Source organism: Chanos chanos, chromosome 11 (assembly GCF_902362185.1).
Source record: "Chanos chanos chromosome 11, fChaCha1.1, whole genome shotgun sequence".
Lineage (NCBI taxonomy): Eukaryota > Metazoa > Chordata > Actinopteri > Gonorynchiformes > Chanidae > Chanos > Chanos chanos.
The window spans coordinates 16,760,054-16,777,160 of NC_044505.1; the positions used below are offsets into that span (position 1 = coordinate 16,760,054).

General features: G+C 40.6%; 1 protein-coding gene across 1 annotated transcript; it reads right to left on the minus strand.

Annotated features, from left to right (window-relative positions):
* clta (clathrin, light chain A) lies at window positions 1-8,694 on the minus strand. Its single transcript, XM_030788218.1, has 5 exons — window positions 8,405-8,694; window positions 6,592-6,620; window positions 6,000-6,117; window positions 5,599-5,710; window positions 1-729 (listed from the first exon to the last, which is right to left on the minus strand). Exons 1-5 carry the CDS (start codon window positions 8,598-8,600, stop codon window positions 558-560), a joined length of 627 nt encoding a protein of 208 aa, XP_030644078.1. The 5' UTR covers window positions 8,601-8,694; the 3' UTR covers window positions 1-557.
* Between the last annotated feature and the right edge of the window lie 8,413 nt (window positions 8,695-17,107).

Genomic DNA, 17,107 nt, shown 5'->3' on the forward strand with positions numbered 1-17,107 from the left:
TTCAAGGTTTCAGATACTTTTAATGATATTGAAATCGAGTGGACAATATGAATAAACAATTAGTTTTCAGCTCTGCTCTTAAGACAACTAGTTCTATTTCTGTGTCATACATATTAGTGTACATGGAGCCAGTCATCATTATGTACATAGATACATGAACATGGGGTACATCCAACACCTGTATACGACATACACGTCACATTTATTACTTTATTCCTGGAGAGTTGCAAAAAAAGGGGGATGCATAGATTGATAAGGTCACAATGCCACACACACTGGCTCTACTGAGGGAGGAAAAAAACAAAACACATTAAACACACATTTACGGAGTTGTTTGGTCCTTAAAAGAATAAACACTGGAGGAAAAAAAAAAAAAAAATAGATCAAAAACTTCTCATATATATATTTTTATATACTGATGGAAACGGGTTTCAAAACCATTCGGAAAACAAGACACCAAAGACACTCTGGGGCATCGCTGGGAATGAGGGTAAGGCCCTAGAGGCTTGTGGGAGTTGTGGTTCCACTGGGAGGCGGGGGTTTTGCGGGCGGATAACCTAACGGACCAGGGGCGACTGCTTGAGGGAAATGAGGACCGAGCGCATGCGCGACACGTCCTTGGCCTGCTTGTTGGACTTGGGGTTGAAGTCACAGAGCCGCGCCACGCGCTCCCACTCCGTGCCTGGGTTGTTCTCGTCCAGCTCAGACACCATGGCCTCTTCTGCCGCCCTGCGAGACACAGCAAGATCAGTCAGAGACAAAGCAAAGTCCGTAGCCCTCTGGAACACCCACCGACCACACTGTCTCACACTTCCCACAACCTCCGGGACAAATCCACGACTGTAAAAACTTATATCGGATCGCAATGCGCGTTATTGGCCGCGGTACGCCGATCGCAGTCTTTGGGATCCGAGGGTGATCAAGACCGAGGATGGAGGGAAGGTACAGTACATGCAGCAAACGCTCTTCCCACTTCGAGATACCAATTTAAACTGAGCACACGCTCAACAGAGCGGTCGAGATTTGTTCCCGGACCTCACAAATGGTCATTTGATTTGTCATGGAGATGACCTTCTGGGATTATGGAAGACAGTGTGGTAGCAGATTCCGTGAGGCTAAACTCAGTAGTCCATTCCAGCCAATTAAAACATCCATTGAGAAAACATTCTTAAAGTGACCACATCAATAACAGATGATCAGTTGGGGATTATTATATATATAAATATAGCATGCCCCCATCCTAATCATGAAAAAAAAATATATATATATTTTATTTCTTCCAGCCAAGTGAGGGTTTTCAGACAGTTGGTGACAGTAAGTCAGGAAATTTGGTTGGTTAAAAAGGAGATTTTGCAAAGAGTGGAGAGAAGAATTCCTAACTTGCATGTGTCCTTTTCTTAAGAATATTCTGAGCATTGAATATTCTACGGATTTCCACTGAACTGTTACATATGTTTTTGGCAAGTTAGGTTTTTTTAACCACCAAATTATTTTGCAAAGGCCAAATATGCCATGCATAAATAGCGACCAGAAAGCCAGGTGTTTTTTTTTTGTTTGTTTTGTGCACGTAAAATAATTCACCAACTTCTTGGCAAGTCACAGTCTGTTTTTCTTTTTAAGTCACAGAATCTCTAGTGACAACTGCAAGATTTACGTAAAAACAAAACAACAACAACAACAACAACAAAAATGTCGAAACTTCATTGTCACGGTGCAAAGTATCCAAACTACGTGCAAACCTAGTGGTGTGACAAACCTAGTGGTGTGACACACCAAGTCCACCCCACTCAACCAGGACAGAAATCTGACTTCCACTGCCAAATACTCAATTCAGTAGAGTTGAGAAAACCTCTAAGCTAAAACATCACCATATACACAGCAAAATGGGAATGAAAAGCCAATGCGGAGATATTTCACTGTCACAACAAACTACAAATACGCACAGGACTAGTGGACCAACACATCACCACAAAAGGACATCCAGAATCTAATTAGGCAGTGGATTTAAAATAAACGAACAAACAAATAAAAACAAACAAATAAACAAACAAATAAATATATAAATACTGAGAAAGACATTAGCAATTTCAAACTGTGTGTATTATTTTGCTGATAAAAAAAAATTCTCTTTTTTCTTGTAAATAGATATGGATATATATATATGTATTTTTATTCTTTTCTGTTTTTTTACTTAACTGGTCTAGGCGGTAGCAAGGATGATTAATGTGTGTGCTTAAAGGTGCATAGAGAAAGAAAACAAGGAGAAACAGATCAGAAGTCAGATATATAGAAATGAAAATAAATGAGATTTATGCAGATGACCAAAGCCAGCATGCACTTTTCCAAAAGTCATCACTGAAAGAGGTCTAGTCAGCTTAGCTTGCAGCTGTCATTGACGTTTGCCACTAGCAGGCTTAAGCAACCTCAACCGGCAGTTGAGTAGCATTTGGCGACAGTGGCTGAGTTGGCATGTTTGAACAATCTACTCTCTGTAGATTACTTTTTGAGTTTCATGGGTAGCTATGAGGGGGGTGCCAAGCTAAGAGGGCATTTCAAGCCAACAACAGCTGCTCTCATTCTATGGCACACGGTAGCTTCTAGAAACAAATGATTTACAAAAACCTGAAGTTCGAAGCAACTAGGTGTCCGGTAAGCAGCCAGTATAAACCAAACAGCTGCTGTATACTAGAAAAGAACTAGTCACCCTTTCTTAAACAAAAACCAAAAAAAAAGTATTAGGAAAAAAAATTTATTTTTTCCCCAGTATTAGAAAACGGGATTTGCATATTTTAAGGCAAAGCTAATTTAGGTATTCTAGCTACTCAACTTGACTTCTTTATTAAGGAAAATGGGAAAATAGAATAGAGAAGAAATTTGAATAGAGGTCTAAGGGTGACAGATTAGGACTCACGGACTCGTAATAATCCTTAGTCCAAACTAAGATGGAGACTTAGTTGCTTTAAACAAATCAGCTATTCTACTGCTACCACATCAAATTCAGACAGAATATTATCTTCTATGAAGTATTTTTATACAAAAAAAAAAATCTAAACAAATCTAACACTTCAAAATGAGAGTTTAAAATTTAACTATGTTGTGAGGCATCTGAAAACAAATGCTTTTAATGTTGATACATCTTGCATGACTTAATGTGTGAAAAAACTATTATATTACGGAATAGCATCAAAAAAAAAATTAAATATAATGTCATATGAGCACAACACCACAAATTAAAAAATACTGTGACAAAAAACTTGGTAGCAATCAACAACTCACAAACATGAAAGAATGAATGCAAAAAAAATGAATGGGTAGGTGACTGAAACACAAAATGGCTGATTTTTGGTTTTAGGTTTTTCCAAATTAAAACAAGGGAAAAAAGTGTACACCCACTGGGATTACATGCATGGTAATTCTTCAGTCTCTTCATATGAACCACAAAAAAGTGTCTTTTTTTTGTCTTTAACAAGCTAAATTTACAGTCTAGGTTTTCACAGATAAATTAAGATAAACGCATGTTAATCAAACACCATTCATGAAAAGGATCGGGGGGGGGGGGGGGGGGGGGGGGGGGGATTAGCAAAGGAAAAAAATGAGTGTTTATGTAAGGTGCATGAGAAAAAGAAAGGATGTTAGTTTAGCAAACATACACATAACCAATCAGCTCAGAGAAGGGCTGTTTGTAGAAATCTTCGTCCAGCACCCTGGACACAGAGGAGTCCCAGAGGAGAGCAGCAAAGCGGGAGAGAAGAGAGAGAGCGGTAAAAAGGAGAATAAACACACACACACACAAATGCATACGCCCGTACACACGCGCACATGTTAAGAGCAAAAGAAAAAAAAAAAAGCAGACACACTGTTGGTAAAATAGAGTAGATAAACACACATACAAAATATACACAGGGACGTTGAGATACACGCATATATTAACAGAGACAAAGACGCATAAAAACGATAGACGCAAACACAGACTGACGGAAAGGACTCAAACATACAACAACATTTTCGCAAAGGGACATTAAACGCAGGCCTCAGCAGGGGTGGGCGATACGACTTCAAATAATAGGTAAAGATATTTTTACAAAAAAACAACATTCATGAGGATATAAAAAAATTTGGCGGAAAAATTGCTTTAAAAAGTTGAATTATACTTGAAATAGTTTTATCGACTGGAACGACTATTAACTTTTCTTAAATTAAAACAAATTATATTACCCTTCATTGATCCTCACATATGGAACTGTAACCCATGCTAAGTACTTAGGAGCAGTGGGCAGTGCCCGGGGACCAACTCCAGAACTGGGCTGCTACCCTGATCAGGGGGTGTAGGAGCATCTGGTCCCTGATGTGCATGTCTTTGTCTATGGGATTAACCCACGCCGGCCCGCCCGCCCGGTGGTTAACCAAAGTACCCCCATAAGAACACAAGGAGAGCATGCAAACTCCATGCAGAGAAGGGCCAGGACCGGGACTCAAACCAACAACCTTTTCCTCGCAAGGCGACAGCGGCAACCACTACGCCACCATCAGATGTGCGAAGTGTTAAAACGTCAGAGTAAACGTGAACAGTAGCACAAAATACATTAGCGTTTAAACGAGGCAGAATGCGCCGTTGCCGAACAAGCCGAAGACAAAGCCTCATTTTTAGTCGAATCAGATAAGACAGGAAATATCCAGCTGGGATACGTCAGGGTTTTAGATTCTCTGACAAGAAAAAAAAAAACATGGTTTGTTTTGAGCCCCAGCTTCTGTAGCTGAACCACCTCCACTCTACTGGAATGGCGCCCCCCCCCCCCCCCCCCTTAGGATTAATTCCTTCCCCGTGTCAGCGGCACTCGGCCATGCTTGTTTCTTTCTACTCTTGTCGTTATACATCACGGGTAGCTGTAATTACGTCCCAATGCGACTCCTAACAACAGTCTGGTCGAGCAACAGAGATGAATATCAATCTTTTTACTGTTGTTACTTATTTCATTATTTTTGAAATTATAATTCTATTATAGTTTATTTAGTTTTTTAACTCTTTTTTTTTTTTTTTAAACATATATTTTTTTTTAAACATATTTTCTTACATGTGTGTTCAGTCATGCGTATGTCACAATAGTCGTGATATGACAAAATCATATTGTCCTTGGGACTATTCTGGTACTTTTGAGAATGATGCTGTATCGCCCAGCCCTAGAGGTCAGAGGACAATTTGGAAAAAACTGCCACGTGTTACATTGAAGGATGAAGGAGAGATTACATTACAATGGCCCATTTTCTCAAGCAGAGCTTTGTCAAAATCTTCCATTTTCACGGTTCATTTCTTTCTTTTGCTATTGTTACAGACATATAATCACACAGATAATCTATTATAAAAAAACAACATGCTGTCGGAACCGTTCAAATTTCAAGCATTTCTGTAACTGACCAATGGGTGCATTCTGTTTAGTCTGGACATACTGTTACTCCAGGTCAGTTATACAATTTCTCAATTAAGTACTACGACAATATAAATAGGCAGTCAAAAAAAAATGTCTTTGCAACAACATGCAGGGATGGTCTTGTATGATGTCTACTCTCAACTTCCAGGACCTATCCCATAATGCACTATACCTGTTGTTGACTTTGGTCTTCTCCAGCTGCTCGTTCTGACGAGTATGCCATTCCTCCAGCTCCTTTTTCGCCTTCTCCTTCCACTCCGCCTCCTGCTTACGAGAGTTTGCATCTGACCAAATCAGACAGAGAAGAGGGTCATTCACCGGGTCCAAGCCGCGGTCCATGCCGCGGCTTAGCATTACTCGATGTTTTGTCTCAAACCGAGTTGACTTATAAATTTCAGGTCTAACTCTCCTTTGTTTTTTTTTTTTTTGTTTTTTTTTTATCCAACATGATCCGTCTTAACGGGGCCAGAATGATGCGTAGACTGCTATCAGATATCGAATAGAGTTGTGCCTATGTGGTAACGATTGTCTGTACACATGCAGCAGAATTCCTGACAATCTTGGTCCTCTTACCCAACACCTCCAGTCTCTCCCGCTGCTCCTCCCTCCACTTGCGCAGGCTCTCTGGTTCTGCCTGCAGACGGTCTGCGTTGGAGATGGCCGCATACGCATCTGAGGGCCCGTTACTTTCCTACGGAACACAATGCCAGGGCAACGGTTGCCAGGGTAACACTTACTGTAACTGTACAGATACGGGTCAATATTTATGCACACACACACACATATACATACACACATACATGCGTGCGTGTGTGTGTGTGCGTGTGTGTAAAAGGATTAGTTGTGTGATGTGTTTGACTTCACTTCAGATGTATTTGACTGAAGTTTTTCCACTGTTGTAAAATTGGTATTTTAGCTACATACATATAAAAATAATATACACAGTTAATAAATATATGTTCACTGCAACCAGACGTGAGAACAACAGACTTAAGCAAATCTGTAAAATCTAGACCAAAATGACAAATGTTCGTTTTAACTCGATAGATTTTGGTCATGAAGCAAAACAACACAAAACAGAAAATAAGTATGGGACCATCTCAAATGAAACTGTTGAATCGAGAATGGTGTATACATATGAATCGGACTGTTTACAGTGTCTTACCCCGTGAAGTTCTCCGTTAACTGCTCCACCTGCAGTAAGTACAAAAAACAAGAAAACTCAACTTACAAATTTGTATGGTAAAGACATCAAAACCAATTTCAAACATCAATTCATCAAAAACAGAAGACCTAAAGAAAAAAAAAAAAACAGCTCTCATAGATGTCCGTCCCTTTCAGTAGACCTGCCCGGATTGGTTGGATCATATTACCATGGTGATAACAGTGGCGCCACAAACAGAGAACACAAGTGATATTCCGTGGAGGCTGAAGACCGAGGGAAAGAAAACGACAGAAAACAATTTCTGGTTTCGAAAAGACATTCAGCTTTGATCTGACTGAAGGGAAAAGAACAAATTAATAACAGCTTGCCAAAGCTGAAATGCTGAATGAGCTCCTTATCAGTCTGCTTTCAGGAAGTGATCCAATACTTAGACTCCACCCCCTTTTGAGTCACAGGCATTGCTGACTCCATCAAATCCCTTTAACCTAATTTTTTTTTTTTTTTACACCACTGACATATTATTTGATGTACACATACATTTCTGTGGTTGTGAGATACATATGTGGTACACAGAACTTCTGAGCACTCGATACAAAGTTGTCTGTTTGATCAGTCCTGAGTTTTCAACTACTACATGCAAAACTGTACATTAAAAGACAACAAACTGGTGGAGAAAAAAAAAATATGTAAAACTAAAAATGCATATTAGTGAGTCATGCTCCAGTTGTCCACAAAACCTCTGGCTCACTGTTAAGAAAAACAGCTTATTGTTTGGCTCAAGTCTCAGAGAATCCGTCACCTTCGAAACAACATCCCCCTTCATCATTTATTTAAACAATACCGTCAGAATGGCAACAGAGTCAATGAAGTGAATTAAACGCGGGTCTAGTCTATCCAAAAGAAATAGGTCTAGTCTTACTGACCACTCAATGAGTATAAATGAAAGTTGGGTCATGCACACACAAAAAATGTTGTAAACTATATCCGGGTACCACCTGTTAAACAGTATATACTGACCAAATAATTTGTTCTTGGAGCCGGAAAACGATAGTTTAGGGCATAACGTTTCAACCTCATTTGTGACAACGGAGTCCTTAAAACAATCAGTCCTTTTAACAGTCATTTCACATGCTGCTTCGGACATAGCTGGTGGAAAATCAGTTTGAGAGGCCTGTGGTCCAAAGGTCAGTACACTGTAAAAATGTATAACGTTTTGAGAGTATGACGTTAAGATCTGACGACAAATTAAAAATTATTTACCTGACTTCATTAATGATTTTCGGAAGCGACATTTAGAACTTTTTAACTTGCCAAAATCGCTCAGTAAATTAACATGGGAACTCTATCCATAACGTCACCTATTTCCTGTTTTGTCAGATTTCCTGACGCTTCGACGCAAGCTAACCGGCTGCATTGCAATGAATAGACTTCAGGGGCCATCTCACTAGCCATTAAGCTACTAACCACTGAATAACATTGTTAGATGTAAACAATCTGCGAATTATTAGTAAAATTGAACTCATCCATCAAATAACATTTATATTAGTTTTGTCATATTATCGCTTATTTATGACTGCAAACATGTAGACTAAACACATATAATCGAAGCTAACCTACAAGCTCGTTAATTTTCAACAAGCATAGCAACCATCAAGCTAACTGACAAACACCTCTGAATGGCAAAAGCAAAGCGCCGTTAAGTAGATACGGCCCATACAGATCTAATCTTGAGTGAAGTCCAGAGGCAGTTATTTCCACAACTATGATATATCTGATTTAACAAACAGGCTGGTTGATGATAACTAAGCATTACCGTCTTGATCTGTCAGATTATTGCTGAGCGAAGCGGGGACCTCTCCGCTGTCCAGGATGCTGAAACCTTCATCGTTCTCTATCCCTGCGATTTCGCTCTCTTGTTGGGCCAAGAAAGCAGCCGCCGGATCCTCATCTGCTCCAACGCCGTTTCCTGCGTTGGGCTGTGGTGCGTTAAGCATGTCGAAATCATCCATTGCTATCTAAAAGAGTCTACAAATCCTACTGTACTGCTAAAATGAGTATATCACACTGGTATCTCTTTTCAGTCTACTTCGACGGTCAGTGTCAACGGGGGAGGAGAACAACGACGAGTCATCTGGCGGATATGACATATTCTAACCAATCAGCGATAAGAACTCTTGATTGATAGTTCTGTGCTCCAAACAGAGATTAACATTTTTTGTCTACGACCAATGAAATGACTAAACTGCATTCACGCGTAACCCGTGATTGCCAACACGCGCTGTTAGGGCGTTGCAGAAATAGGCTTCGTATCAATGTATGATTGTCAATCGAAGGCTCTAACCAAACAGTGACCTTGCTCCAAACAACGCCAGGCAACGTTAAAATCTGTCATATCTACCCTCATAATAAACCACATCATTACAGCAACTAAAATGTCAGAAAACAGTGTAATATAAACTGAGCGCTCCAGTAAACATGATAAATATGTTGCTCGAGTGAATATGTTCATTAAATGCAGATCCGAAGCCCTGATAGCGAGGTTGGTTTAGTTTTATTAGAACCACTTTTGTTCAATTTTTCATGACTCATCACTGTTTTTTGTTTGTTTGTTTGTTTTGTTTTTGGGGTTTTTTTCTGTTTGCCAACAATAAAACTGGATAACATTTCGCCAAAATTCCTAATATTTGTTTTCACTAACTATTATTTCACACCATGCAGGTATTCCAGAAAGTGGGTTTAGTGAAAACTCTGAGTTAGTTAAGTCAGAATAAGTCGTAAACCTCCCACTAGAGGAGGCCTAAGGCTTTGTTTTGCTAGGAAAATGAAGCCATAGGGCTCTTCTATTATGAGGTTCACTACTTTCTCTGATTTAACTAACTCTGAGTTTTCACTAAACCTGCTTTTTGGGATACCCCCCAGGATTAGCTGTTTAGCTTTGTAGGGTATTGCCAGGTTGATGTGTTACTTACTGTTTTTGCGTTGAACGTGAGGAAGTAAATAACAGTTACGATCTAGAACAAGGTGGATAGTTCCCCTCCTGCAGGATTGTTATGTGAACGGTTTCCTTCCAGTTCCACCAAGATGCACCTCATTGCGGTACGGAGGCCTAGGCGTGTTGTATTAGGACCGAAACAAAATCCGGGGAATGTGTTTCTCTCAGTGCAGCTCTGCTCTTGCAAAAACTAGCTCATAACTTAAAACTTTTACTGAATGCTGAACATTTTAGTTTTACTGTTAAAACAATTCTTAAAGTTTCATTTCCATTTTTGTCCCACAGATAAGAGTGAGTACTTTCGTTACTCATGAGAGGAACTATTTGGTGCCAAATAAAACAAAGATTCATTATATGAAGTTCAGGGTCATAATTCCTAATAACCTGTGTTATATTCATATTCAAAATGTCTACAGTGTAGCAGCCTATACATACAGGTGTGAGTGACACTGCACTACTCTGAAAGTCCATTTGAAGCATGGCCAGTCTAAACTGGTTCAGGGGTTTCTAACACTATTGTTGTTAACTTCTTTCCTGTTCACATCTGAGTTCCTGCTAGTTGAGAAAAAGAAACAGAAGCATGACAATTCTATCTCGATTTATTTATTCAGAATCCAAGTGAGGTTAGAATCCATATGAAATTGAGAAGAACAGATGGAGGCAAAATTATTTGAGTGTTTTGATATAGAAATTGAATTCAAGTAATGCACAGAGACACTGTCTGGTCAAATAGCTAAGCTGAACGAGACAGTTCTTAAGGGGTTTATGTAGTTCTGTACGTTTCTTATCTATATTATTCTTCTGAAACATCAGATCAGCTCAACTTATCAATACTAAAACACATTCAATAAACACAATGTAGAAATTATATAACGTCAGCAGAAGTTTAAATATCTGTGTGTATACGAAAAGTGTAAAACCTTTGTAGTCTGATTTTGTCTCAACTTGCTAAAGTGCTGTTTTTATGAGGGCGTTAGACTGTAAGTGCAAGCAGGTTGCGTAGTATGTTGCTCAGTGAATGACCCCTTAGTCTGCAGGTACAGCTTCCTCAGGAACAGGTCCAACTCTGGCACTTCTCTCTCCTGAGATAAGTATATGCCACACAATGGAGGTGAACAGTATAGAATGACACATTAGATTAGGATTCCTAATCCTCCTCGTGTAAGATCACTTCCCTTAGATTCCTCCTCGGCAGTGAAAATTAGGAACGCATTCCCAAATCTGAGGTGCACAGGGCGTGTCATGCTACATAGACCTGAAGTGCATTCTGGCTCCCCCTCGTCCTACACCTTGCTACCTATGTAATAGTCAAATTTTACTCTGAGTTTAGGGAACTCTACATATGTTTAGCTAAAAAGGATAACCTTAGGTGTATGTGATCATTGGTGTGTGTGTGGTGCAAACGTATGTGTAGATGAGAGAGAGGATGCAGCTTACCTGAGTTGTGGCAAGCAAGACCTTTTGACTCTCTCAGGCAGCTAGCCTGCACTCGTTTTCTTTTTGGTTGCAAGTATGAAATAATATACTTCTCCAAATGAACATCGGTCAGACAGGAAAATTACTGACATTAAACAAATGTATTTATGTATTCATTTCATCAATGCAGGGGTATTATTGACATACAAGCTGCAATTAAATGTCTGCATCCTTTTGTTGGTCAGTAGGACTAGGCCTGACCTTTGAAATTGACCCCAACAAGATATATAATCTGTTGTCAAAAATTCCTGACAACTTTCACAACGGTATTTATATGTTTATTTAATCAATACCACGGTATTATGGACATATAAGATGAAATGAAATGTCTGCATCCTTTGGTTGGTCACTGGGACTTACCCTGACCTTTACAACTAACCCCAAAAACACTTTGTTCACATGTTATGTGATTTCACAAATTTCTGAGAAGTTTCAGAACTGTCTTTATGTGTTTATTTCATCAATACCAGGGTGTTATTGATATTTAAGATGAAATGAAATGTCGACATCCAGGACCAGGCCTGACCTTTGAAGTTGACCCAGATTCATTTTAGATATATATTCTGACTTCAGAAATTTCACAATCATACATTTATGTTCATTTATGATAAGTTACTGAAATCTAAGTTGAAATGAAATGTCTAGATGCCTGGTTGGTCACTACGACTAGGTCGAACCTTTGAACAGAGAGGTCCCGAAATGTGTTTTTAAAAGTTATTGTTATTCAGAACATCAGTCATGGGTAATCCTTTACTGCTGTGTAAAGAAAACTGAACGCAAAATAAAATATTAAAAATTTGTTGACCATACGTGGCCTTAAACTTCACCGATATTCCACTTGAAGCACACAAATGACCCTTCAGTATGCATGCACATTCGAGAGGCTTTTATTTTGAAATTCCATCTCCATGTGAAACGAACGGTGGAATAAACAGTAAAATGTAACAACATGCCTGGAGTTGTTATTCATTATCATTTAATGCCATGTTCAAACACTATTTATAATTTCACAGCTGAATACAAGGAAGGATACCATATTGTGTAAGTAGTTTATATAACTTTTAATGGGATAGAGATCCAGCTCTGTGGTGAATGTCAGGCGAACGTCTAATTTCAAGCGAACTTCACTGCGGTCTGAGGCTGTCAACTTAACTGCTGGCCGATACAGCCTATCTGTACCCAGAACAAGGGTTTATTGACTCCACAACAATATCATAACATAAACAGTCCACGAAATTTTCAACTAACTTTAATGCCTCGCTTACTGTTCGTCACAGTTTAGCTGCTTATTGTAGCTCTCTCTGATTGGCTACATGGTCTGTCCGTCTATTTATATTACCCAATACCTTGACATCTCCTCCTCAAATTATCCTCCCTCTGGATTACAAGGTTACAAAGAAACAATAACTCTTTTACTCGAGAATTGTGACGTACTGAACATTAATGTGTACCTTAGCATTCACACCTTTAGGTATCATACACAAACATAGCATTTGCTAACTTAAAGTGACAGTCCAGTAATCAACAGATTGACTCCTTTTTTCAGGATAGACAATAACATTTCTAATTCCTCTTAACTTTTCTGCCTATTTAGGACAATGTATATTAGAGTTTCCAATTTACCTCATCAGCCGGATAATATTACACTTACATATCCAGTCTCAAGAGTTTCATTGTCATGTGCACAGCAAAACAGGCAGTTACACTGTGCAATGAAATTCTTACTTTGCTAATCCTCCGTTACCAGACATGTATGAATAAAAAATATATATGAAAATCTTATAAGCAAGAAAAGAGACAAAACAAGAAAAAAAAAAGAGGTAGATCTATGACAAGTAAACTAAGTAGTTAGAGTATTAGCATTAAGTACATGTGCAGTTTGTTACAGTGAATGTTCAATGTTACAGTTACATGTGCAGTGTGTGCAAAGGGGCAGAGAGCAGTGGTCATAAAGTGCACTTGTGCATTATTGCAAGATGACAATAGTGGGACGGCAGCAATAACAGCTATGTTGTGTCTGTGGAGTTGAGTAGTGTTCATTAAGTAATGTGTGTGTGTCAGTCAGTGATCCTCCAGTCGAAGAGGTTGTGTGAAAGAATCATTCACAAGCCTGATTGCCTGTGGGTAAGCTGTTTGTCAGTCTTGGTGTCCTGGACTTCACATTTCTATAGCGCTTGCCTGATGGTAGAAGTGTGAAGAGGTTATGTTGGGGGTGTGTACTGTCCCTGATGAAGTTGTGGGCCCTCCTGATGACCCTGGTGTTGTAAGTGTCCTGCAGCAGGGGGAAGGCTGCTCCTGAAATGGACTGTGCAGGTTTAACCACACGCTGGAGTGCCTTCCTGTCCTGAGCACTGCAGTGTCCATACCAGACTGTGATGGAGCTGGTAAGGACACTCTCGATCGTACTCCTGTAGAAGTTGCCCAGAATTTTGGCTCGCATGCAGAATTTCCTCAGCCTTCTTAGAAAGTACAGTCGTTGCTGGGACTTCCTGAGGATGTGCTGCGTGTTGTAAGACCAGGTAAGATCCTCACTGACGTGAACAGCAAGGAATTTGAAGGTTTTCACCCTCTCCACCTCTGTCTCACCTGTGTGCAGTAGTGTGTGCAGCTCCCCCCTCCTCCTTGGGTCAACAATCATTTCCTTTGTCTTGTCTGCCTTAAAGGAGAGATTGTTGTCATGACACCAGGCTACCAGATCTGCCACCTCCCTCCTGTATGCCATCTTGTCCCCTCCAGTGATCAGTCCAATGACTGTTGTGTCATCAGCAAACTTGATGATGCTGGTGTTGTTCTTGGAGGCCACAAAGTCGTGCATGAATAATGTGTACAGCAGGGGGCTCAGCACACAGCCCTGGGGGGTCCCAGTGCTTACAGGTCTTGTGCTCGATGTGCAGCTGCCAACTCTGACTGACTGGGGTCTGTCTGTTAGAAAGTTCAGTACCCAGTTACAGAGGATGGGTGCCAGTCCAAGGGTTAGGAGCTTTTCAGAGAGTTACTATGGGTTTACAAACTGTACCAAACCATGTCACTATCCTACCTTCTGATGTGCTTCTATTAAGTCTCTTACTTTAACTCTGTCCCCGATAAGAGTCCTGGTGTTGTGTTTCTATTTCTATTGACTCTGTGCTGTCTCATAGTATCTGTGTTCGTTGTTGCTGCTCTTGGTGGCACAAGCCTGTTCCTTCTCACCTCTCCTCCCCTCGGTGAGTTCACTTGGTAGGAGCGCTGAGTACAGCTCTCCCAGATGACTGACACTGGTCCTTTCCATGTCTTGTCCTTGTCCAACTTTAACAGGACTTGATCTCCCAGTTGTAACAGTGGTAAGTCTTTTACTCCATGTCTTCTGTTGAAGTAAAATGCCTGATGTTGCTTAGCCTCCGCATCTCTGCGTCTGATGAGGTCTTTACCTGGCCACTTAGGGACCAGACTCCTTTTAAGTGAAGGGAGTGTGGTTCTCATCTGAGCAGTTCAGTGGAGCTTACACCAGTAGAGGCCGTTGGAGTTGCTATGTAGCTCTATGTTTCTCTTTGGCCTGAGTGCTCTGAATGTCTTCAGGTTCATTACAGCGACGTCAGCTCCTGTATCAATTCTAAATCTAACTGGAGTGTGTCCTACATTTATTTGTTCTGTCCAGTGCTCAACACTGCCCTGATTTACTTTACTTACTGCTCCAGGATAGAAGTTTTCCTCAGTGTCTTTACTATAAGTGGCTTCTCTCACTGACGTATGTAATGGGTAAATCTGTACCCATGTAATGATTTAGTCCTACTCAGATGGCAGGAGAGCTAGATCTGGGTCTCCCTGACACAATTAGTGTCTAAACTACGATGCGATTTGCAAGTAATAGGAGTGGGCTTCAGGTTTTATTTTTAGACTGTCACAGGCCAGACCTGAAGTGTTGCATTTTGTGTGCTGGTATAGGCCTAAGTGAATGTGTACCCACCTTACAGCTTCCCTCCCTTTCTCTCTAGCCAGCAGACAGAGTTGGTTGAATGGCAATAACAAATGTATTTACACTTAACCCAGCAGGTAGTTTCCAGAACAACAACAACAACAACAACAACAACAACAAAAAACTGAAAAGAGAAGAAACCTTCACTGTGTTTCCAAACACCTTGATACAGTATGAACTTAAATCAGATCAATCAATAAATGCACCCTTTCTTCTCTCACACTGTTGGAGTTTTCTTGGTACGTTTCAAAGAGCCCTGGGACAATAAAATAACCTTATTCCTATTTTCTGTAAAAAATATCCTTCTTAAACTGCTTTTACTCTGCTATTGAGGAAAAAAAAAGTGCTAATGTGGATGAAGTCAAGTGGCAGGGAATACTCAGAGGAGGGAGGTGGGAGAAAGGTTTGGGAGAAACTTCCAAACTCGCCGAACACATTCACCGATGATGCCACCCCTACTGCAGCACAGTTCGTTCACTTCAAACACGCCAGCTGCACAACTCTGTTTTGCAGCTACTAAACTTTTGTTGCATAATCACAATCGAACATCAGCTTCTCTAGCCACACATACTCCTGTCATGTTCTTCTTCCCTCTGTTGTCACCCAAGTCCCACACTCTACCGCTGTTTTTTTTTTTTTTAATTATTATTATTGGTTTACAGTTCTTGACAGTCACTGATTGGCTGATTAGTGCTCACTCATTATTAGAGGCTAATTATTCCTTACAAGTGAGTCAGTCTTATGTGGCTCTCCACACTTATAGAAGCATTTTCTCTCCAAATGACCCTCTTTACCACATTTTCTTCACTCAGACTCTCATGCTGGGCATTTGGCTGGGGTTTTGTGCTTCTCATTCCCGCATTGGCGGCACCTGGAATCCCTCGAGTGGACTTGCTCCTTTCTTTAACAGGTTGTCTCCCACCTCTCTTCAATGGTGACCTATGTGTCACCTCCTGCACGCTGAGTGCTGCCTGTTGCTCCTGCTGGCTTATCTGCTGTGCTACCTCCTCAGCTTGCCTTACCGTCTGCATTGTATTTCCCAAGGTGAGGGTGGACATGAGCTGTAGTCGCCTAGAGAGCTCAATCTGTGGAGAAACCAGTCTGTGTGAGCGAGAAGATGATGTAATTGAGTTCCAACACCGTGCCTTCCCTGGGTCTTCAACCCATGACCAATTTTTCCCCCCAGTTTCACGCCACCTTTGAAGCCCTGCTGATTGCACAGCTTGGAGGCCAGGATGGAGCAGGAAACTTCTGCCACCTGATGGGCTCAGGACAAGAGTCTTCACCTGGGACTGGAGAGATCAGGGTTTGAGTGCTGCCATGACACTACAGCATTCATGCTCTTCCTGTTTGTTCCCTGTTCCCATCATCTTGGTGGCCCAAGATCCAGCTCCTGTTCCTATCCTGATAAGGATTCTGCTCTGGATCCATCTGCAGTGGGGCTTCCAGATCCAGTTGCGATGGGGAATTTTTTTGCAGTGAGGGCCCCAGCTCTGTATCTTGTTGCTGCGGGGAAGCTGGAACCAGATTGAGTCATTACGGAGGTGCTTGATGCCTATGGTTCTCCAGTCCTGGTTCCTGCAACTGCAGAGGCACCAACCACCTCTGAGCTCCCTGGTATAATTGTGCATCTAATCATTATGCAGGGTTCTTAGGGTCAAAACTGCTCTAAGTGCTAAAAGTAATGCGGTGAAGATGCATAGATGTACAGTATATAGTAGCCTGAACTAATATGTGGATTCTTATTTATTTTTATTTAGCTAAGTCAAAATCTATAATTATGTCAAGCAACATTTACAAAGTGATATGCTGCAGTTCTTCCTTTATTTCACACTCTGAATGGCAAGAACTTAAAATATACAGGCATTTATTGTAGCAGTTTGAAAACAAGGAACCGTTGGAGTTGGTACCTTTCCATGTCAGAGGCTGCCCCTGTGCAACAGAATGAGTGATGAATTCTCTATTTTTAAATATTTTCCAAAAAAAAGGAGATTAATCTTCTCTCCCTAAATTTAACAGGGGAAAAAGACAAAAATACAATATGAAATTGTGCTTTCATAACAGCAGTATACAATATTTAACGTACAAACCATGTT